Raw genomic sequence first — 22,234 nt, 5'->3', positions numbered from 1 at the left:
CCGGCCACTGACAAACTGATGGATTCCCAGATTGATATTTGGGTAAACCCTGCTTTACTTTAGCTTTTCTACTGTGGTCCCACAATTGCCCACAGTGCTGATGGAAAGATTGACTTGCCTGTCACTATCTCAAAAACTATTTCAAATGAAGCTCAATCATAATGTCATGCAAGGCTGGACTGGGACAAAAAATCGGCCCGGGCATTTTGACTAGAGACCGGCCCACCAGGATAAAGATTGAAAATGTGACGTCATTCAGGGGTAAAACCGCAAAGGATTCTGGGAACTTGTGGCAAGAGGTACTAGCGCACGCAGGCTTTCAATTGAGCTCAGTTACACAGCGATAAAAAGAAACACAAAAAATGGCAAGAAGCTGTTGTATTATTAACTGCAACAGCCGGTCGCATGACAGCCACAGGAAGCCGATCGTTTTTTTTTTAATCGGATTACGTCGTTGAAGAGAAATGTTTTAAGCCATGTTTCCGAAGTAAGAGCCGACGGATGGTCTGGATATACCAAATATAACGTCCCAGAACACTCCAGCTCACAGGTTAGTCTGCTCCAAGCATTCCCACAAAGGTCAGTCTGCTGTTGTAGTTAATGCGTCATTTTCACAACATAATTGGTGATATAGGTTACAAGCAAGTCTGGCGCTGAACAGAAATTGTCGCGCTATGCTCCTTTATTTATTGTGCATAAATAGTGAATTGTCCTGACAGGATATTGCGTTTCGCTTCTGTTATTATGGTACATTGACAAAAACATATACGTTTATTCACAGGATAAAACATTTTTTTTGTATCACTAATTGTCCAGTGCGATTACAGCATACTACAGTATTATTGTCACTGCTACATTTCTGTAATGAACCAGAAATTATTTCCACTGCTAATTAATTACCATTGAGCTCAAAGGTCCTATTAATAAACGGTTAACAAATGTGTATTTACGAAGACAATTTGTGAGACTGGTAAACTTACCTTTGTTCGTACGATGGTCTTTCGTTCTACACGGTGCATTTCAAGGTCCTGTACCCATCCGTCGGTAAACTGTTCCTGGGCTTGTTGCAGTGACCTGAAGTTACTAAACTTCATGAGTGTATGCACTCACCCCAAGAACCGTGTAATTATAAATATGAGCGTGGTGAAAGTTGGGCAGCACGCTAACGTATTTTGTCCCTCTGTGTGCTCGTAAGGGTCTAACCCTTTCACTGGTTTGATTTTTCCTCGTATCTTTTCTTTGTCTTTTCGTCGAGTCTGTCTTTGTATGGACCGGCATTGTTCTCCTTCGTTTTGTACATTCCTTTTTTGTGCGGCAAAGAAAAAACAAGAAGGTATTGGAACCGGAGAATGAACGTTTTGCGGTGCTGCAAATGCTTGCGTTTGATGCGGTACTTGGATTGTTTTGCCACGAGTTCCCGGCATGCAATGCTCGAAAATCACGTGATTGCTAAACAAGGGGGCGGGTGCATTCGGCCTCCTCGGCTGTAATTGGTCCAGCCCAGAGTCGATCATGACCAATTGGCCAATCCAACACCTTTCATTATATAAACCCTTCCTAAAAAAAAATAAAAAATAAAAAATCCATCGGCCCATAAAAACAAAAAATCGCCCGATGGCCAGTCCAGCTATGATGTCATGTATTCTAGACTGTGCTGGCATAGCATGAAAAGAGGTCATTTGCTAAAATTTGTTGAAGACACAAAGCCTAATTTTAGCAAATGAGCAGGTCTAGTTTGTGTAAACATTAACACAGAGCTGTTTAAACATTAGTTGAGTATTTGAGAGGGATTTAAATTTTGTTTAGCCTCCACAATGGCCTTCATTATAGTTATAAATTAAACATAATGGTATGCATTGCATTAATGCAAGAGAAAAACAAATATCTTTGTCTGCTCCTAGGTTTCGACGAGCATGCCATTACATTTGCACCCTGCGTTATTTTGAGATGTGCATCCTGCTGGTCATTGCAATGAGCAGTATTGCCCTGGCAGCTGAAGACCCTGTTTGGCCCAATTCCCCTCGAAACGATGTAAGAAATTCATCATACATGTATTATTGGTTCTTTTGGCAACAAAAATATTATGCATATAATTTATCTATTAGTTTTTGTATTTACTCTCAAGGTTATTTTTGCCATCTCCCAAGCCTTACGTGCGTGGAGGTCTGAGCAGTAAATGAATTAACTATATAGAGTATGAGATAGAACATATAAATCCAGCACTTAAAATGATTATTGACAGTTTTATAGTGGGTAGACAATTAAGTGGCACACACAATATTCAGGATTTTCTGTGTTCAGACTCAGCAAAATGATACAAACTCACAGACCACACATGCACAGGAAACAGTTGAAGTTTAAAGTACTGCCTTCTTTAGTAATATAATATCAGATGATGCAAAATAAGTGCAACACTGCACTTATCTAAAATACAAAATCATCATATGCTCACTTTTTCTTTGTGCAGGTTCTGCGGTATTTTGACTACGTCTTTACAGGAGTTTTTACTTTTGAGATGTTAGTAAAGGTGAGACAAATCAGCATTTTTCCTCCGTGTTGAGACAAACATTCTCCTCTTTTTGATAAAGGCTGTAATGGGTCCTTGTTTTTGGTCTCTTTTCTAGATGGTGGATCTGGGGTTGGTCTTGCACCAGGGCTCTTATTTCCGGGACTTGTGGAACATCCTTGACTTTATAGTGGTTAGTGGTGCTCTGGTGGCCTACGCCTACGCCTTAGCGTAAGTCTCCCTCCTGCTTCCCCCTCTGCTCTCTTTTCTCCTCTCCCGCTCCTCTCCCCTCTCACTGGTACCTTGGAGTACAGCGTCCCCTGTTCTTCTTCACTCAACCATGGCTGATTTTTGGCCTCTACTTTCTCTATCCTACACACTTTTCTTTCATTCACTCGCATACATTTTCTTTCTTGGCACTTTTTCATTCTCTTGTGTCCTGTTATCCTCCACCATAAACCCAAGTCTTACCTTTATTTAGAGTGCAAAAGACCTGTCCTCTTTTTTTGGCCATGTCCTTACTTCATTTCTCTTACGTTCACATTTTGCTCCTGCAGTCCTTTAATTTTTAAGCTCCTCCTATTTCAAGCTCCTTCCAGCTTCTGCGTAAACACTCCCACATTATAAAATAGATCCCAGCATCCTCTCCCTATCTACCTCCCCATGTGAGAGGTGAGGACCACCCTTTGCACCTGTAACCCTTTAGTGCCCAGGGCGTTCTAAAGTAAAAGGGCCCATGCAAACCCCGGCCAGGTCACCAAAATTCTCAACTACGTTCTCTACTACAAAGCAGGTACTTTAATCTTTACTTGATTTGCATGGCTGTAAAGATAAAAATACAACTACATGTTGATTACTGAGTTAGGCTGTAGATAATAAGTGCTATGCTGGTACAAAGCATGAATTTTGCTTTTGCATGGTATGTGAGAATATAAAGCAATTTATAGATTTAGAAGTCTGCATTAATGTGATGTCATGTTTTGGATATAATATATACACATATATGTAGATATTAGGGGTGCAACGATACACAAAATTCAGAGTTCGGTTCGGGTCGATGCTTTGGTGTCACGGTTCGATATTTTTTTCGATACAAAAAAATGTTCATGCCTTTTTAATTTGTCATTTATTAAAATTATAAATATATATTTATATCGCCTCTTTCAGTGCGCCCCAGGGTGGCTGTGGCTACAATGTAGCTTGCCATCACCAGTGTGTGAATATGTGTGTGAATGGGTGGATGACTGGATATGTAAAGCGCTTTGGGGTCCTTAGGGACTAGTAAAGCACTATATAAATACAGGCCATTTACCATTTACCATATTTTAACTCAAAAGTACAGTTTTTAAATTTAATGTTGCTGAAACAACAAAATAATAATAATAAAAATATCTATCTGATCGAGAAATCACTCATCTTTGGAAAAGAGAGTTTATAACAGAGAAATGGCTCTTTTCAAAATAAAAGCTATACTATACGCTTCTTCTGGGCTATATTCTCAGCAGCATATTAAACATATCAGGTCCCCTTAAGGAGAATCATGTGCTCTGTCCAAATGATCCGGGTAAAGTTTGTAGCATGCGCGCTTGTTGTTTTTGTCTGCTTCCACTTGTCTTTGCACTAGGATGATGTCGGCGTAAATGTGCAGTCATATTTGTTGTGTTCCCACTAGTGCTGTCAGCGTTAATCTCGTTAAAATGACATTAACGCCATAACGCGGCAAATCTCCATTAACAAGTTACCATGGATCGCCCCGTGCGTGGGGCTGGATGGCGTTAACACGTTAACAAGCTAACTGTGCTAACGCACTAGTTCCCACAAATTGAGCATTGCGTGGCACATCCGACATACTGTTTTACTTTTGTCCATGACGCGCTTACCATCAGGGTCATGCTTCACATGAAAACCAAGATAGTACCAAACGCCAGCTCTGAATGAGGGTGGGGGAGGTTCAATTTCGGGTAGCGTTAAGGCAGTTGCCATGTTGCAACGAGCTTAGCTTCTGTCTTGCTAGCTCGCGCTGCGCTCAGTGGATTTGCACTCGACAGTGCAGCCTAGGCGGAGTAGTCGAACGCACATCCACTGAGCGCTCAACACAGACAGCATGGTCAGAAGAAAAGTTGATCAAATAAATAAAAAATTTTGTATTGTTCGATACATATGCATACCGAACCGAAAGCACTGTATCGAACGGTTCAATATCGATACGAGTATTGTTGCACCCCTAGTAGATATGTTTCCGCATAATATATTTGTGCTCTCAAATTAATGATAATGATATACCATAGATTTTTACACAGGTCTGCAATATGTGAAGACACTGGATATTGTTTTTACTGTGGAAGTGACTGAAAGCAAACCTACATAGCTTAAACTGCTATGAGCTTTTGGGCACTTGGATTATAAGGCACCTAGCATTCTTCTGTGTTGGGTCATTGAAGTTGGTGGACTTGGAGCCTCTTGGATGGAGGATGCTCTGCTCATTTTAACTTAAACACCAGTAACATACACTTATGGACAAAAGTTTTGGGCTTCACACTCTTTTAACTACAGCTTTTGCCACAGATCAGGCACCTAGCCATACAGTCTGCCTTTACAAAATTTGTTGTTCTAAAGAGTTCAGTGAATTTAAGCATGGTGATAATATAAGACACCATACCTACAACAAGTCAGTTCATGAACTTTCTTCCCTTTTAAATATTCCACAGTCAACCGTAACTGGTATTATTGCAAAATGGACCACAACCACAATATGGCAGACCTTACAAGTTACAAAGCAGGGTTAGGCAGGTACACAGTGTAGAAAAGTCACCAACGCACTGCTGCAGAGTTCCCAACCTCCTCTGAATTTAACAACGACACAAAAACTATGAATTAGGAGCTTCATAGTATGGGTTTCCAGGCTGAGCAGCTCCTGTAAGTGTAAATAGGTGATACAGTACAGAATTTGTATTAATCCGAATATATTTGACAGTTTTATTTAAACTGAACTGAAATGAGAAACTTTCAGAGACTCTGTGAGTGTGGTCTGTATCTAACCACTTGAGGTCTTCGATTAATATACTGCAAATTAATATGGGAATAGCTAAGTGATACAAATAAATTAATACATTTTGAACTTTTGACTTTATACCTCTCCGACCTGTCTTCCCCATGTGATGTTTGTGTAATGTATGTATGGTCAGAAGGGTAAGTCGGCGCTGGCAAAGGTCGGCAGCCTTAACCCAATTTCCTTCGGGGTCAACCTTCAGGATCAATAAAGTTTTATTGAATTGAATTGAATAAAACTGACACTTGAGTAATGACTTGAACTAAAGATGACACCTTGGATTTTCATAGTCCCAGAATGATATCTTGTGACGTTGTCCCCTCAGATCTCCTCAAACAGTTGGGTTTTTTTTGCGGTCCTAATGACCCATCTTTTATGCCACCTTTACTGAACTGCTCCTCCTCTGCACTTTGTGTCCATTCTTCCACCTCTTTTTATCATACATCACGACGACACTCAAAATGTACTTAGTTTTCTCATCATTCTGGTCTCGGAAAAGTCTGTGAAACATTGCACTTTCACGGGTATTTCTCCAGATATACCGAAGAAAATATTCTGCACGCTTAAATGAAGAAATAGGCTTTTTTTGTCATTCGGTAATTTGTTTACTGAAATTAATGAGAGTCTCTGGAACTATGGCAAAAATGTTAGAAATTTTGGCACGGTCACTAGGAATAGTCGTGAATTATTTCACCAAGATTCAGGTCTGTGCCTTCAGCAGTCTATCCCCACCAGTGGGTAAGAGTTAAACCCAACAAGTTACCAATAATCTCAACTAATAAAAACCTTCCAGCTTTCAAATGCAGCTATGCTAAAATAGTTTTGGTTTAATCTAACATAAACTAGGTTGTCCAGCTTATCTGCTCACTTTATAACTATGCCGTAGTACATTGTTAAAGTCCAGCTGAATTAAGAACTCATGAACATGGCAGGTGCTCCACGGTTCTGGTAGAGGTGATCCATTGTCAAGACGTTCACTCTTTGTGAATCATCTTTATATGTGTGTGTGTTTTAACCAACACTCTTTCCCCTCATTTTAGTTGAATTTGTGTCTCTCTGTTTGTATATACAGAGATCTTTGTCTCCACCTTTTCTGTGTGTCCCAACCTCTTTCTGTTTCACTGCTGAATTTTCTTTCTCTGTGTATCTTCTCTGCAAGACCAAATTCATCCAGTGGAAATGTTGAGTATGAATTATAATGTAGCCTTAATCTGAAGAAAACGAACAAACAAGCCCAATTTGACTATAGTAGAGGTTTATCATGCTAATGGCTGATGGGAGATCGGAACCAGTAAGAAAAGATTCCTACCCATCCAGATAGTACCTTAATTCAATTGGTGAAATCAAACAGCACTCCTGAAGCGATCAGAAGTCTTGTTGGAGATGTTTATCACTCCCTTAATCAAATTATTCTGGTCTGAGGGCTGCTGTGTCTTGGACCACTTATGCAGCTGTCCTTCATATTTCTGCAGTCAGACTGAGGTTCAGATCCAGACAGGCTCAGAGTCAGAGATGATGACTAATCAAGTTTGGTTTGCCTTGAGGCGCACGTTGACATTCTAAGATGTTTTTTTTCACCAGGTAGTGTTTACTCTGCTATGTGCCTGAAATAAGTTTATATGTGGGCTTGCTGGTCCTTAATAATAGTAATTTGAATATTTAATTGTTAATCATGACGTTTTACACATTAGATCATTTTCAGAGTAGCACTAGTTACCATTTGAAATCTTGCACACTCATCAAGCAGTTGTTTTTTTTTGTTTTGTTTTTTTTGGGGGGGGGGGGGGCTAAATTGTGAATGTAAGAGATTATCTGAATGTGTGAGTAGGTTGGTTGATCTAACAAGAGAAGGTACTGTCTTTTCTTTTTTCCCCTTTCTCTCTCTCATATGGATGTTTCCCTCAAAATCCTTCCTTTTCTGTGTCCCATTCTGTTTCTTTATCCCACCTTGTCTCCTCTGTCTTGTTGTTCTCACCTCTTACTCATATCTCTCTTCGGACTACGAGCAGCAGCGGCAGCGGGTAAAGTTCTCTCACTTTTTCCTCCTCATTTTCTTCTTCTGCACTCTTGGTATCTGTTTCTCTGATCACACATCTCTTTCCTTCTCATTCATCCATTGTCAAAGTTGAAATGTGTATCTGTCTATATTATTTTTCTTTTTTTTTTTAAAATCCATTGTTCACCATGGAACAACTCGGACTCAAACCCAACTAAACCTCATCTTAACTTCTGTCAGGTCCTCAGCTGATTCACACAGATGCAAAGGAGATATTTGTGCTTTAACTGCAGGTTTTTCCACACATTTTTATTTCAATAAATATGGATATGAACATGATCAAGAAAGAAACTTTTAACCAAAGATGGATAAAAACACAGACACAGTGATTTGCATACACACACACACACTCATGCAGATACACACATTAGTGGTGGTTGTGTGCAAATACACACACAGCCACCACCAGTCTGCCATCTGGTCTAACAGCTGTAAGACACAGGCAGCTGTATACACAGCTGCTGCCCCCCTAAGGATCACTTTCAGTGACCTCTTCACCCTGATCTGTACACTGGATATGTGAGGATTTGTTAAAATCAGGGCATTTGAATTACAGTCAAATTTTCTATTAAACTAATCGCAGCCAGTTTACATAAAGTCAGCATCAGTTAACTCCTGCATTGTTTCTTTAGGCTCCTGCAGCCTTGTACACAGTGCCAGCCCAAATCCAGTATTTGACATGTCTAGATTACAGAAACCTATTCAGAAAGTTTGGACAACAACACCTTTCACCTTGGAAGCTATAGCAAGTAGCTAGGGATCTCAAGCTACTTGCTATAGCTAGAGAGATACCTATGGCATTACCACAGAAACCCATAAAGCTAGGTTGGTAATGTCTGGAAGCACAAATCTGACTGTAACACTTGAAGATAAGGAAAGTCTGATCACAACATCTGATTTAAGGAACAAATCTGCCATGTCTTCAGTCTGAACATAGCCTTTGAGGTCTATTATAATTTAACACTCTATGGCATATGTGCCTGGACAGTTACACTGCCAAAGTGAAAAAAACAAAGAGAGGTTTGGCTCAGCATTTCATTGGGAAATGCTTTATAAAATCTTTGTCTTGGCCAAAAACCATGCAAGACAAGATTCCATGCTGTCTGAACAATGCTGTGAAACAAGCTAATCCTGGAGCTTATAGAAATTAACTAGATGAGTCATCAAGAGAGAGTTTGGCTGTTCATTTAAAAAGTTTTTCCCATTTTTAAGCACAACGACACTACCAAATTGTGGCATATGCTTGAAATTGAAGGCGTTTTGAAAATGTGTTAAAACTTTTAACGCATTTACGGTGACGAGCAGAAGAGCCCCTTGCTTTGCTCCTCTTACTCAACTGCCCTACGACAGAATACAATTTTGTTCTCGCTGAGACTACAGCTAAACTCTCTCTCTCTAAATGTCTCTCTATAGAATAAATTTCTCCACCCCTCAAACTGCTGCTTAAAAGAAGAAATACTGCAGCATGGAAAGCAAGGTTTCAATGCAGCATGAACAGATTTCACCATTAACTGCGCATGGGCAAACTGAGGCTTTAGTGTTTTTGAAAGGCATTGAAATACATTGCAAAACACTACACAAGGGAGATAGCATTCAGACAGGAATGATATCAGTTGTTCCCATAGCATGTACTCTAGTTATAAATCCCCACCTAATTCTAGCATGTAGCTACGATATTATCCTCACACTTAGGAATAAGGCTAAAGCGTAATATGATAGCAATGCTGCATGCGTTGCTATGCACTTAACCCAGACGTAGTTACTCATTGATTTTGAGTTAACTCGGACACACATGCCATCAAGAAATGGCTGCCCATCGCCATTTTGGAATCGAGAGGATTAAGGCTTTCATGTGCTGCGTATACTAAGTCTGCTGAGACTTGTAACTTTCACTCTCCTGTGTGTACATGTATGTCTTCTTTGTTTTTGGTGTGTAAACACGTGTAGGGGGAACAGCAAGGGAAAAGACATCAGCACCATCAAGTCGCTGAGGGTACTGAGGGTGCTACGACCTCTAAAGACTATTAAACGACTTCCCAAACTCAAGGTACGCTTGCGCAGCAAAGAGACTCCATTACTTATATTTCACTTTTACACAGATTATTGATGAAATCTACCTTAAGGTAAGTACAACAACCAAGAAAATTAAACAAATTACACCCTGATCTACCATCATCTATTATTCTTTAACCCCCCCTAATATTATGTTGTTCTCTTGCTTTGTCCTCAGGCTGTGTTTGACTGTGTGGTGAACTCTCTGAAGAATGTGCTCAACATCCTGATCGTCTATTTACTCTTCATGTTCATCTTTGCTGTGGTTGCTGTTCAGCTCTTCAAGGGGCGTTTTTTTTACTGCACTGATGAATCCAAAGAATTTGAGCGCGACTGCAGGTCAGGAAAAAAAAAACAACTCCTTTCACCTTGCGCTGTGAAAATGTCCTGGTGACCTGCATAACTTTTGGTTTAATCCTTAAAGATTAAAGTGTCTCCTCTCCATCCTCTGTGTCATACCTAATGCAAACGTTTATAAGTTTTTTTCCTTTCAGTCCTTGTGCTGATTTTGTGTTTTTCAGAGGCGAGTATCTGGTGTACGAACGTGATAACGAAGTGAGGGCGCAGAAGCGGGAGTGGAAGAAGTACGATTTCCACTACGACAATGTGGCTTGGGCCCTTCTCACCCTCTTCACTGTCTCTACTGGAGAGGGGTGGCCGCAGTGAGTAGCCTATATGTGAATATATTCATTCATAAATAGAGCAAGTGTGGATATTGACAACCTGTAACAATACTTCACTGTCACTTCAGGGTGCTGAAACACTCGGTCGATGCGACTTACGAGAATCAGGGCCCAAGTCCAGGATACCGGATGGAGATGTCCATCTTTTACGTGGTGTACTTCGTGGTCTTCCCCTTCTTCTTCGTCAACATCTTCGTAGCTCTCATTATCATCACTTTCCAGGAACAAGGCGACAAGATGATGGAAGATTACAGTTTAGAAAAGAATGAGGTGAGCAAGGATTCCGAAACTGGAGCGTTGCATGATGGAAAGGCACGATGCAAACCGAAAATGTCTTTTTCTGGTGTTTTTGACAGAGAGCCTGTATAGACTTTGCCATCAACGCCAAGCCTCTGACACGCCACATGCCACAAAACAAGCTAAGCTTTCAGTACCGTATGTGGGAGTTTGTGGTGTCACCGCCATTTGAGTATACCATCATGGCGATGATCGCGCTCAACACAATCGTGCTGATGATGAAGGTAAAGGCCTGAAAGCTCCAAAAAAGGAATAAGTAACGCACAGAACAACATAAACACCAAGACAGCCACCGAGTTGCTGAACTTAACGTCTAAATTTATACCATTAGCTCTTGTTGCCTGCGCCTTAAAAAAAATACAAGCAGCCTTTACTAGTCTGGAATGATTCAAATACTTCTGCTTTTCTGAGAGAGGTACTGCCTATGTGTGTTTTTGTTTACAGTATTACGGAGCCTCCGACACCTATGAAGCTGTGTTAGCCAACCTGAACATAGTGTTTACTTCCCTCTTCTCCATGGAGTGTGTACTCAAGATCATCGCCTTTGGAGCACTGGTGAGTATTTCTGGGTTTATGTGTGGCGACGATGTACTGCTCTGTAAAAATACGAGAAGCCAATAAGAACATATATACATATTTATTTCCATGCCTTTTTTCTGTATTGAATGAATTTTACCATTTAAAATGAACAGAATGCCCATATACTAAACAAAACAAAAAACTGAAAACGTTTACAGCCAAAAACAGCTCTTCATCTGGGCCTGACTTTCAACTAGATTACCCTGTATCCCCCACTTTCTCCACCAATCTATGTATTACACTGTCTAATGCTATTCAGATTGTTGGCAATAATCAAATGATTTGTTTTTCAGTTACAAAACCAAAAATTTAAACAAATCAGAAGCTACAAAAAATCAGTGATAAAGTTATTTTACCGGCAAAAGATGCAGATGAGAGAAAAAAGTACAGACGAGATAGTTTGACAATGAATGGGAGGTGATAAAAGACAGAGGTGGGATTATAATATATTAACTGAAAAAATGAAAGTGAGTGACATATAGGCGGCCAAAAGAGAAGCAAAGATTAGAGAGCGGGTGGTGAGTAGACAGCATCAGCTCTGATTCATGGATAAACTTATGTACGTATTAGGCATGTCGTAAGCACACATAATCCCAGCCCTCAGAGATATTAGTGTCCGTGTGTGTGTATGTGCGTGCGTGTGTGTGTGTGTCAAAGTGGTTTATTTTAATATCCGCCTCCCTTGCTCTCCCCTGGTCCTTCCACTTGTCTAATGCACAATTTGGCTCCAGGCAATATGTGGGTAAGCAAAGAAGCAGAGGCTTATTAGCATTTTGTCCCGAGTATTACATGACTCGTTGCTTTGAGTGTCCCCACTTATTGAAAGAATGCTTTAGAAAATCTCTAATCAAATATAGATTGAAATTTTTTTTGCATATATATCTATAAATGGAGGGCTATAATAGAATTTTTAAAAGTTTTTGAAACTGAAAGAAATTCAAATTGGTTTTTGCTGTACTGTATGTGTTGTTTGATGGATGTTATAGTCTTGTGATGCAGTACAATGTGTCCCTGGTGTGCTGGTATCTTTCCAGCTTCCCTTCACTGATGGTCAATTTGTCTCATCTAATTTCTTTCCTGTTCCTGTCCTACACTGACATTTGTTTTCTTCCACTTTCTTGTTCCCCTTCTGTATTTTTCTGTCCTTGTCTCATTTTCTAATTCTTTACTTCTTACTTTTTTTTCTCCTTGGTATGGTTTTTCATTTAAATATGACTTATACATCCTTTTGCTTGTTATTTTCATGTGATCTGTCTGCGCTCCATCCCGTTGCGTTGCTCAATTTCTCTGTCAATCTTTATCTCTTCCCCTCCTTACTCTTTGTCTGCTTCCTTGCCACATCAATGTTCTTCTGCTTTTTACTGTGTCACTCTTCCCTCATGTCACCTCATATCCTCCTTTTTTCTCCTTTATCCTGCTCGTTGTTCTTCTCTGTCCCTGTCTCGTCTCTTCTTCTTTCTCTCGCTTTCTTGTACTTCTTTTTTCCCTCTCTCTTATGCTGATCACAGAATTATTTCAAAGATGCCTGGAATATTTTTGACTGTGTGACAGTTCTGGGCAGCATTACAGACATCCTCGTTACTGAGCTTGGGGTAAGTACCAGATTTTGAGGTGTCTGTGTACAGATGTTTATGTTTTACACTCCTGTATTGAAAAGTCAAACTGGAAGCAAACAGATGTGATATTACATTAGCATGTTTCTTTCTTAAACAGGCATGACTGAGGTATGTTTGGTGAACTTCAGAATGTGTTTGTGGACTTTCACATCTGCCTCACCATCTAAAAAACATTAAGTAGACAAGACAAGGAGTAAGGAGAGAGCATGAGTTAGAGGCCAGTGTTGAGTTGCTCAGTCATGCATGAGTATCTCTTGAAAGTCTTATATAATTGTCCCAGTTGGTGGGATGGGAATACAGCCAACCAGTGCCGAGCCACTGACAGGCAGGAAGGCAGGAAGCATGCTGATTACCTATAGTGAGCCATAGCCTCTCCAAGCAGCCTTTTAGTTTGTTATAATATTAGGGTGGTCAGTGGGTGCATCAGTTTGTAACTGCATCAGAAGTACCTGAAACAACAACAGCATCAACAACATTATGGGTATATTAAGATCAATGATGAATGAGTGCCCTAGATTTGGTGTGCAGCATTACATTTTTGCTAAATATTGCACCAAATTGCCTGTAATGACACGCTGAACCAAGTAAACAAAATGAGTTAATTCAGTTTATTTAGGACCTGCATTCAGATTTTTCAAATGTTGTATTACCTCACTATGTCCATTAAGGAGATGAAATTGTGTGTCAGTGCATTTATTATGTGATGCATGAAACTGGGTTGAGCATCATTTGTGAAACACTTGTTCAATCCTAAAAATCTATTTAAACGTAGAACCCCAAAAATAGTACATTTGTATAAATCTACATACAGAAGGTAATCAGAGAGACTCAACCTAAAGCTAATATTTGAAGGTTGGTACAAATGTTCTTTGTATATTGTTGGGACATATTTTAAGAAAAGACTCTTGTTGCATAAGAAGTAAACTCTGAATAACAGATGGTATTGATAGGAATACAGGGAGTGCAGAATTATTAGGCAAATGAGTATTTTATCCACATCATCCTCTTCATGTATGTTGTCTTACTCCAAGCTGTATAGGCTTGAAAGCCTACTACCAATTAAGCATATTAGGTGATGTGCATCTCTGTAATGAGAAGGGGTGTGGTCTAATGACATCAACACCCTATATCAGGTGTGCATAATTATTAGGCAACGTCCTTTCCTTTGGCAAAATGGGTCAAAAGAAGGACTTGACAGGCTCAGAAAAGTCAAAAACAGTGAGATATCTTGCAGAGGGATGCAGCAGTCGCAAAATTGCAAAGCTTCTGAAGCGTGATCATCGAACAATCAAGTGTTTCATTCAAAATAGTCAACAGGGTCGCAAGAAGCGTGTGGAAAAACCAAGGCGCAAAATAACTGCCCATGAACTGAGAAAAGTCAAGCGTGCAGCTGCCAAGATGCCACTTGCCACCAGTTTGGCCATATTTCAGAGCTGCAACATCACTGGAGTGCCCAAAAGCACAAGGTGTGCAATACTCAGAGACATGGCCAAGGTAAGAAAGGCTGAAAGACGACCACCACTGAACAAGACACACAAGCTGAAACGTCAAGACTGATGAAATGAGAGTGAGTTTTTTGTTTGTTGCCTAATAATGCCTAATAATTCTGCACAGTAATAGTCACCTGCACACACAGATATCCCCCTAAAATAGCTAAAACTAAAAACAAACTAAAAACTACTTCCAAAAACATTCAGCTTTGATATTACTGAGTTTTTTGGGTTCATTGAGAACATGGTTGTTGTTCAATAATAAAATTATTCCTCAAAAATACAACTTGCCTAATAATTCTGCACTCCCTGTACATAATCTGTATTTAGGAGATGAAGCCATTTCTTGGACAGAATTAATTTAAGAAGAAATTCAAAAACTATCCCCAATAATGTTGAAGTCAGAGTTGTAGAGTATTTGCAGCTGTAACCAAGAATCAAGAGCCAATGTAACAATTACTACTGAAAGGCTTTTCTCTCTTTTTTTAAACAATTTATAATAATGCAATATAAGCAGTAATAAGTGGAGGCTATGTGCTCTGTATATTTCTTGCCTCAACTACGTGGAAAATCCACCTACATTGCAAACATTACATTATTATAACCACCTCTGCTCTTCTTTGACAGTTGCATCATTACTATATATCACATGACTTTGGCAGTCAGTCCTATTGGGTGGTGTATGAGTTTTTGGTTACCTTGTATGTGGGTCACATCTTAGTACTGTAGCTTGCTTCATTAGAAAGGTTGAGAATTAGTGCCTTTCAAAGAGATGCCCTGTTGTCTCTCCACTCTAATGCCTCACCAATCTTACCATTATTATAAAAATATAGATCCCAGTTGATTGAGTATGGTTAGATGATTTCCTCTCCCCTGTGTTGTATTGTTTGTTTCTACCTGCCTGGATAGGAAAATCTTCTATTTCTGAGTTTGGTTTGATTTGACTTGTTTAGCTCCTGGTTATTTTTTTTATTATTTATTTATTTATTAATTGGTACAGAGCGTGAATCTTTGTTCATTTGGTCTTGATTATTTCTACTCAAGATTTCATTCACTTATGTATCGACATACAGTCATGGATTTTTAGAATCCATGTATTTTCTTTTTTCATGCTGCCTTGATTCTTGGTATCAGCATTATGAATGTGTAAAATCTACAGACACTTACCTTTGTGCTAATTTCTCTTTGAATGACTGTTGATTTCTTTCTTGTTTTTATCTTTTCACATGCTTTCTTTAAATCGTCCTCAAACTTAACGACGATCTACTGTAATCTACTTCTCCAATCCCCTCCTCCCCTCAACACCTACTACTTGCTGTGATTCCATCCAATCAAAATGCACTATGATTCCTCTGTGTCCACCCATGACAACTGGCTTGGTCAATCTCTCTGGTTGTTCTTCGAACCAACCAATAATCCAAAAATTTGCTGCTATAAACCATAACTCTGCAACATCCACATGTAGATGGTTTGTAATTTTTTGGAGATCTTATTTTACTGCATGTGTTTCAGCTGCATCCCAGTCAACGTTCTGGCTCTGGAATGTGTACAGTTTGCTTGACTGCTTTGCTATGATCACTCTGAACCCTTAACTTGTACATTTGCGTTTGTTATCTCCCAGCTAGTCACTGTATATCTCCACAAACGTGTCCTGAAATATATCCTTTACTCAACACTAATATTCGGTTTGTAAAGGATTGGGTTTTAGAAACTACAGTAGATGGTAAAATTTATCCACATATATGTATAAAAGTTGCTGGGAGAGTGTTTCTAGTAACAACATATTAAATCCAAAGCTTTGACAGTGGCAGGAAGAACAAGTGATGCATGTTGCCCATTGCATGCCACTGGCAGAAACCCCTGTACACACAGACACACACAGAAACATGCAGCAATGCAATATAAGCAGTAATTGAATAAAGCCTGCATGTGCTGCTACCAGTTACTTTTGAGCACTTCACATCTCAACCTGCAGTCTAATAGATTTATCTGCTAAACTATGTACAGTTTATTAGTCACGTGTTCAGTCTGATGAGAGTGGAAAATGGTAACCTAAAGAAATTCACTTATGTAGTAATGACCTTTGTTGGTCCTTGAACCACCCTCTGCTCTTATTTGACAGTGACATCACTATTGTATGTCACATGACTTTGGCAGTCGGTCCTATTGGATGGTGCATGAGCTGCCGTTTTTGCTTGCCTTGCATTGGCTGCTTTGCCTTGTGTTTGGTTCACATCTGCATGCTGCGGCTTGCTTCATTTGAAACGTTGCATATTTTGCCTTCGGAGAATTAGTGCATTTGGTTGTCTTTCCAAGAAGTGTCCTGAAGTCCCTGCACTCTAACTCCTCACCAGTCCTAACACAATTACTAAAAACATATATCCCAATTGGATGAAACTGGTTAGATCTGGATGATTTCCTTTCCCCTGTGTTGTATGGTTTGATTCTACATTACTGGATATGAAAAGCTTGTTTGGAGCCTTGCTGATTTGAGTTTGGTTTGCTTTGACTTGTTTGGCTCCTGATATTTTTTATTATTATTTGTATTGAGTTTGAATCTTCTTTCATTTGGATTTGACTGTTTTTCTTCTCATTTTTTTATTCGTCTGTAAGGAAGATTGCCTGCATAATTTGAAGTACGACTAACTATTTTCCTTCCCTTTCCATTCCCCAATCCCCCCTCTTGTTCCCTTTTCACAATCCTTTATTTCTGTTCTCTTTCCCTTGCTTTTCCCTTCCTCAACTCCCCCATTTCTCTGGTTATACTGTGGCTGTATTGTAGAATAATTTCATCAACCTAAGTTTCCTAAGGCTGTTCAGAGCAGCTCGTCTCATCAAACTGCTGAGACAGGGAGAAACCATCCGAATCTTGCTCTGGACCTTCGTTCAGTCTTTCAAGGTTTGCTTCCAATTATACAGCTTATTACCCTGAAAAATCACATGCATTGATATGTGTAGACGCTACATGTCAGTGCAGTGTATTCATTGTATAGATCCCTTCCTTTTACAAAAGAGGTTTTGGTGCAGTGCAAAAGTATATTAAAAAAAAGAATTTGATTTTGATTTGAACCTTATATTAAACTGTAAAACGTGTTGTTAAAAGGCATTATTCATTTTAAATTGGCTGCCAGCAATTCTTTTAGAGGAAGCTGTTCCTAACATTGGTAGCATTGTCGTGGTTAAAGGTACAGTGTATGTGTATCATACAAAGGAGCCAAGCGAGGACGGAGGTCTTCATATTTTTTTTCACTGCATGTTTGAGGTTAAACTTTTAACTTGGATTTCAAAACAATGGTTTTCAGAAATTTCTGGAGTCCATGGAGGGATTTTCATAAGACCAATAGAGGCACTTATTAATTGTGAGATATTCCACCAGGTGTCAGATAGATAGATAGATAGATAGATAGATAGATAGATAGATAGATAGATAGATAGATAGATAGATAGATAGATAGATAGATGCAGGATCTAGCTTATTAGTTAACATTTATTGTGTCTCTTTTCAGGCACTGCCTTATGTTTGCCTCCTCATTGCCATGCTGTTTTTCATCTACGCCATCATTGGGATGCAGGTGGGTGAGAACCTCAACCTAAAACTTGCTCCAGTGCTGCTGGGACGCATTAAATATATTTTATAGTATAACTATAATGACGAGGAGTGCAGCATACTAAATGATAGTGAAAAGAGTGATCATATTTGGAGTATAATAGCAAGAGAAGGAACATTACAAAAATGTCAAAATGGGATTTATGTCTTAGTTTCAGATTGTTACTTATAATCTTTGTTCCTGTATGTTTTTGTGGCAAAAAAGACTAAATGTTCAGCGATCAACAACCATCGTCTAGTTTTCACTTTTAACAGTATCATTGTGTTTGACAGCTGTTTGGGAATATTGCAATTGAAGAAGTTGGAGACAGTGCCATCAACCAACATAACAACTTCAGGACCTTTGTAGAGGCTCTTATGCTTCTCTTTAGGTGCTTTTATATGTAACTCTGTAAACCTATAATATACATTTCCATGCATGCCCCAGTCTCTCTTGAGGTCATTCAATTCTGGATAGGTAAAATAATCTTTTTGTATGTTTGAAGGAGTGCAACGGGTGAGGCATGGCACGAGATCATGTTGGCGTGTCTTGGGGGTAAGGACTGTGACCTCAAGTCAGGGAATGTAGATCCAGATTGTGGCAGCCAGTTTGCCTACCTCTACTTTGTGTCGTTCATCTTCTTCTGTTCATTCTTGGTGAGCCCCCGGGTTATCCCAGTTACTGATCGACATAACATAATATAACATTACATGACACAACACAGTGCAATGCAATGCCACACAGCATGACAAAACACATTATAACATACACATAACTAGGGATGGCATAACACGACAGCACAACATAGGATGACTTGACAAAACTTAACATAACATCATGTGACCGATCATAACATCGTAACATAATGTTTCACGATATAGTATATCATAACGTAACATGAAATACCACATTGTAACCTGACATATTGTAAAATTGCATGACATAACTTGGTATAACGTAATATGACATAATAAGACATAACAAGACTAACAATAACATAAAATTGTCCATCTTTTAGTTAAAGCTGATTAAGTAAATTAGCATTTCACGTCACAGCTATTAAACCAGTGATTTTGTGAAATCAGTGGCTGTTTGTAACTTTTTTTGTAACTTTTCTGTTTGTATGTGTGTCGCTGTGTGTGTTTGTGTGCATGCATGCGTAGATGCTGAATCTGTTTGTAGCTGTTATCATGGACAACTTTGAGTACCTGACTAGAGATTCATCCATACTAGGACCTCACCATTTGGATGAGTATGTCAGGATATGGGCGGAGTATGACCCTGCTGCCTGGTGAGTTATATAACGCCTATACTCAGGTGTAAAGAGGCACAAGCACAAGGAACAGATCTGTTTACACATGTAGTACTTGCACATATATTCATAAAAATATACTTTTAAGAGTTTGTACATACAACAACAAAGACACTATTTAAAACCTGATATTTAGACACCTTTAATGCATCTTTTTCTCTATATTTTAATAAGCTTGCCCACACAGAGAGACGCAAGAAGTTAAAGCGGCTACTTCACCTTAATTTTGAGATTTTCTTTTCTTTTTTTGGTGTGAAGACTTCTTTTTAAAGTGATACAGTGAACAAGAGAATTGAACACATACAAGCATCGGCTTTTTAAAACATTAATTTACTAAAGAAATAGCTGCAAGGGGGCTGTAACGGATCTGAGTATAACCTCATCAGACATCTGGTTATCTCTCTCACACCGTACAACCCCTCCCACTCTGTCCTCGCCTTTATTGTAAACTCCCTTCACCCCTTCCTAACACTCTCCCTCTTCTGGAATCGGTATACTGTCAAAAACTTAACACGGCAACGTCTACACTCGAAACTGAAGCTTCCGTGTAGTCCAAATGTATATTGTAGACATGCTAAGTTTCATGGTATCTGTATTCCAGTGCCTGTGTTTTTCCCTCATGCCTTCCTATAGAATGCACTACTATAAATAGAAAATACAAATAATATGGTGTGCAATAAATATGCTGTGCACCATTTCTATTGTACAGTTGTGTTAGGATTGCCTTTCTTGAGACTAACATGCTATTTTTTAACCTCTAAGGAAACCAAGTAATAAACAAAGAAGAAGAAGAGAATACAATAAGAAGGCACTGTTTAGGACAACTTTAAACAGAATGTGCCATTCAGTTATGTTTCTGCTATTTCTGTATGTGCATGTAGAGTTTGTATAAGTGCATTCAAGTGATGTCGTAAGAGTCAGTTTTTACAGTTCTTCTATATTGTAAAGTATTTCCAGATACTGTGTTCTTGTCAATCTTGTATTCTTCCTCCCAATGTCCCCTCTTCTTTCTTGATGTGTGTGCCTGTGTGTGTGCGCGTGCATGTGTTTTTCTTGTGTGTGTGTGTGTGTGTGTGTGTGTGCGCGTGTTTGTTAACTCCCTGTATTCTTCTTGCAGCGGGCGCATACATTATAAGGACATGTACAGTTTATTACGAGTTATCGACCCGCCTCTTGGCTTAGGCAAGAAATGCCCCCATAGGGTGGCCTGCAAGGTTTGACTTCCATTCAAACAAAACTTCTTAAATCACTCTTGCTAGCCACAGCATCCAGGAATGGAGTGAATGCCGCTTTGTTTTCTTCTTCATTTCAACTTTACAACTTTGTTTCCACCATTATCGACTTGCATTCTGAACTGCCGAGAGAATGTGCGGGACAATGCAGACACCCAGAGAAGCATGCGAAATGCATTAACCGAAATAGGGAGGGGTAATTCACATCAAGGCGTTCTATCATGTTGGAAAAAATAATCTTTTTTTTTTAATATATGAGCATTTTTTTTCCTTTTGCTTGCTGTGGAGACATGGCTATAATGTAGCAAGCTACGGTCGCCCACTGTAGTGTTGCATTGTTCTTGGTTGTTGGGGGGTTGGGGGAACGACAGAAACTGCATTGACACTTCTTCCCTCACTCCTTCCTCTTCCTTTTCCTCTCCTGTCTGAGCAGGAGCAGCTTGGTGCCCGCTGTCAGGCTCTGCCTGTTCTGTTCTTGCACAGAATTATCTTCTGATACTACAAGAGGATATTTATTCCTTAAATTCTTCCTCTTGCTCGCCTCCCTATCCACTGTCATTTACCCTGTTCTCTGATATGACAACCTGTTAGAGAGTACTGTTACTCAAAGAGAAGCCACACAGCCAAAACAGTCTCTCCAAATCCTCCCAATAACCTTGTCTCTCTGTTGTTGTTGTTTTTTTTAAACATTGTTTCAGTCATCTCTCTCTCTCTCTCTTGCTTTCTGTCTATCTTTCTCTAAAATCTTTTCTGCTACTCTTTCACTCTCTCTCCATTGTATTTCTCCTTCTTGGAATATCTGCATCTCTCTCTTTCTTGTTAACGGGGTGGTGGCATGGCTGATGATGCAGTGGCAGGATCAGTTGCAGGGAAATGTATGACATGCTGAGGCACATGAGTCCTCCACTAGGCCTCGGGAAGAGGTGTCCAGCTCGGGTGGCCTACAAGGTCAGAAAGGCCCCCATCTTCACCCAAGTCTTCTATGGGTGATGTGGGTTTTTTGGGGGGGAAGGCTATCTAGAACAATGATTTAAATTATCAACGTGGTGTAAACTTTTAGTGTCATTGTTTCTTTGGTTCTGTTCCTGTTTCTTTTTGTGGAAAGTGGGGGTGGGCTGGTCGGTGTTGTGACGTTGTGTGGTGATGTGGGACTTGTGGGTGGAGGTAGCAGGATGGTTAGGTTGACGGGTTTAGATAAGGGGTCTGTATCCACAGGAGGGGATGACAAAGAGGGACCTTCTCAGCTCATTTGCACCGTGTACAGCTCACATACACAAAAGCACAAAAGGCACACACCTCACGATTAGTAGTGTCCTCGTTTAACTGTATAGATCAATGCTGTATGAAGACATTAAGACACCTATTAAGCAGATAAACGTGTCACACATGTAGGCACCCTTCAATACATACACTTACACAGAAGCATGCGTGTGCAGCAGGGCTTGGAAGGTCCATTAGACTTATGTCCTCTGACTCGTTCCATCCTGTGGATGAGGTAGACACATACACAGAAACACACAGAAATAGGTCATATCAACCTACACAGATATTTTCTGTTACTTCTCATGGTAGAGAGAGCAGAAGGGCTTGTGTCAGTGATGTGTTTTCCTCAGAGAGCCTTTGGTTGCCATACAGAAGCAGTTCTTTTTCTGTCACCCTTCATGTAGCAGCTCCAAGCCCCCAAGCAGCCTTTTCTATCTGCAAGTCCAATCTTCTCTTTGTCCTTTGGTTCTGTCGTCAATGCAGTTCTATTCTGTTTCCAGCCCCCCCCCCCC

The 22,234-nt window shown here is 39.7% G+C and overlaps 1 protein-coding gene across 7 annotated transcripts in view; it reads left to right on the top strand.

The window, feature by feature from the left end:
- cacna1aa (calcium channel, voltage-dependent, P/Q type, alpha 1A subunit, a) overlaps positions 1–22,234 on the top strand; it is an 81,368-nt gene that overhangs the window by 44,228 nt on the left and 14,906 nt on the right. For 2 of the 7 annotated variants that reach the window (XM_013911253.1, XM_013911254.1), the window contains exons 24-41: positions 1,902–2,031; positions 2,468–2,527; positions 2,625–2,737; positions 7,565–7,576; positions 9,559–9,658; positions 9,842–10,002; positions 10,185–10,325; positions 10,415–10,616; positions 10,703–10,867; positions 11,088–11,198; positions 12,731–12,814; positions 13,776–13,778; positions 17,111–17,227; positions 17,835–17,900; positions 18,209–18,306; positions 18,421–18,571; positions 19,079–19,206; positions 20,345–20,441. In XM_013911253.1, the coding sequence (XP_013766707.1) occupies positions 1,902–2,031; positions 2,468–2,527; positions 2,625–2,737; positions 7,565–7,576; positions 9,559–9,658; positions 9,842–10,002; positions 10,185–10,325; positions 10,415–10,616; positions 10,703–10,867; positions 11,088–11,198; positions 12,731–12,814; positions 13,776–13,778; positions 17,111–17,227; positions 17,835–17,900; positions 18,209–18,306; positions 18,421–18,571; positions 19,079–19,206; positions 20,345–20,441 (1,939 nt within the window). Of the gene's footprint in view, positions 1–1,901; positions 2,032–2,467; positions 2,528–2,624; positions 2,738–7,564; positions 7,577–9,558; positions 9,659–9,841; positions 10,003–10,184; positions 10,326–10,414; positions 10,617–10,702; positions 10,868–11,087; positions 11,199–12,730; positions 12,815–13,775; positions 13,779–17,110; positions 17,228–17,834; positions 17,901–18,208; positions 18,307–18,420; positions 18,572–19,078; positions 19,207–20,344; positions 20,442–21,310; positions 21,408–22,234 lie in introns of all 7 variants that reach the window. The other 5 variants (XM_013911255.1, XM_013911252.1, XM_013911250.1 and 2 more) reach the window with 4 other exon arrangements.

Source organism: Pundamilia nyererei, unplaced genomic scaffold, assembly GCF_000239375.1.
Source record: "Pundamilia nyererei isolate P.nyererei 1_Seehausen unplaced genomic scaffold, PunNye1.0 scaffold00059, whole genome shotgun sequence".
NCBI classification, from domain to species: domain Eukaryota; kingdom Metazoa; phylum Chordata; class Actinopteri; order Cichliformes; family Cichlidae; genus Pundamilia; species Pundamilia nyererei.
Note: the sequence above shows the minus strand (reverse complement) of the source record. Positions and strands in the feature narration are given on the sequence as shown.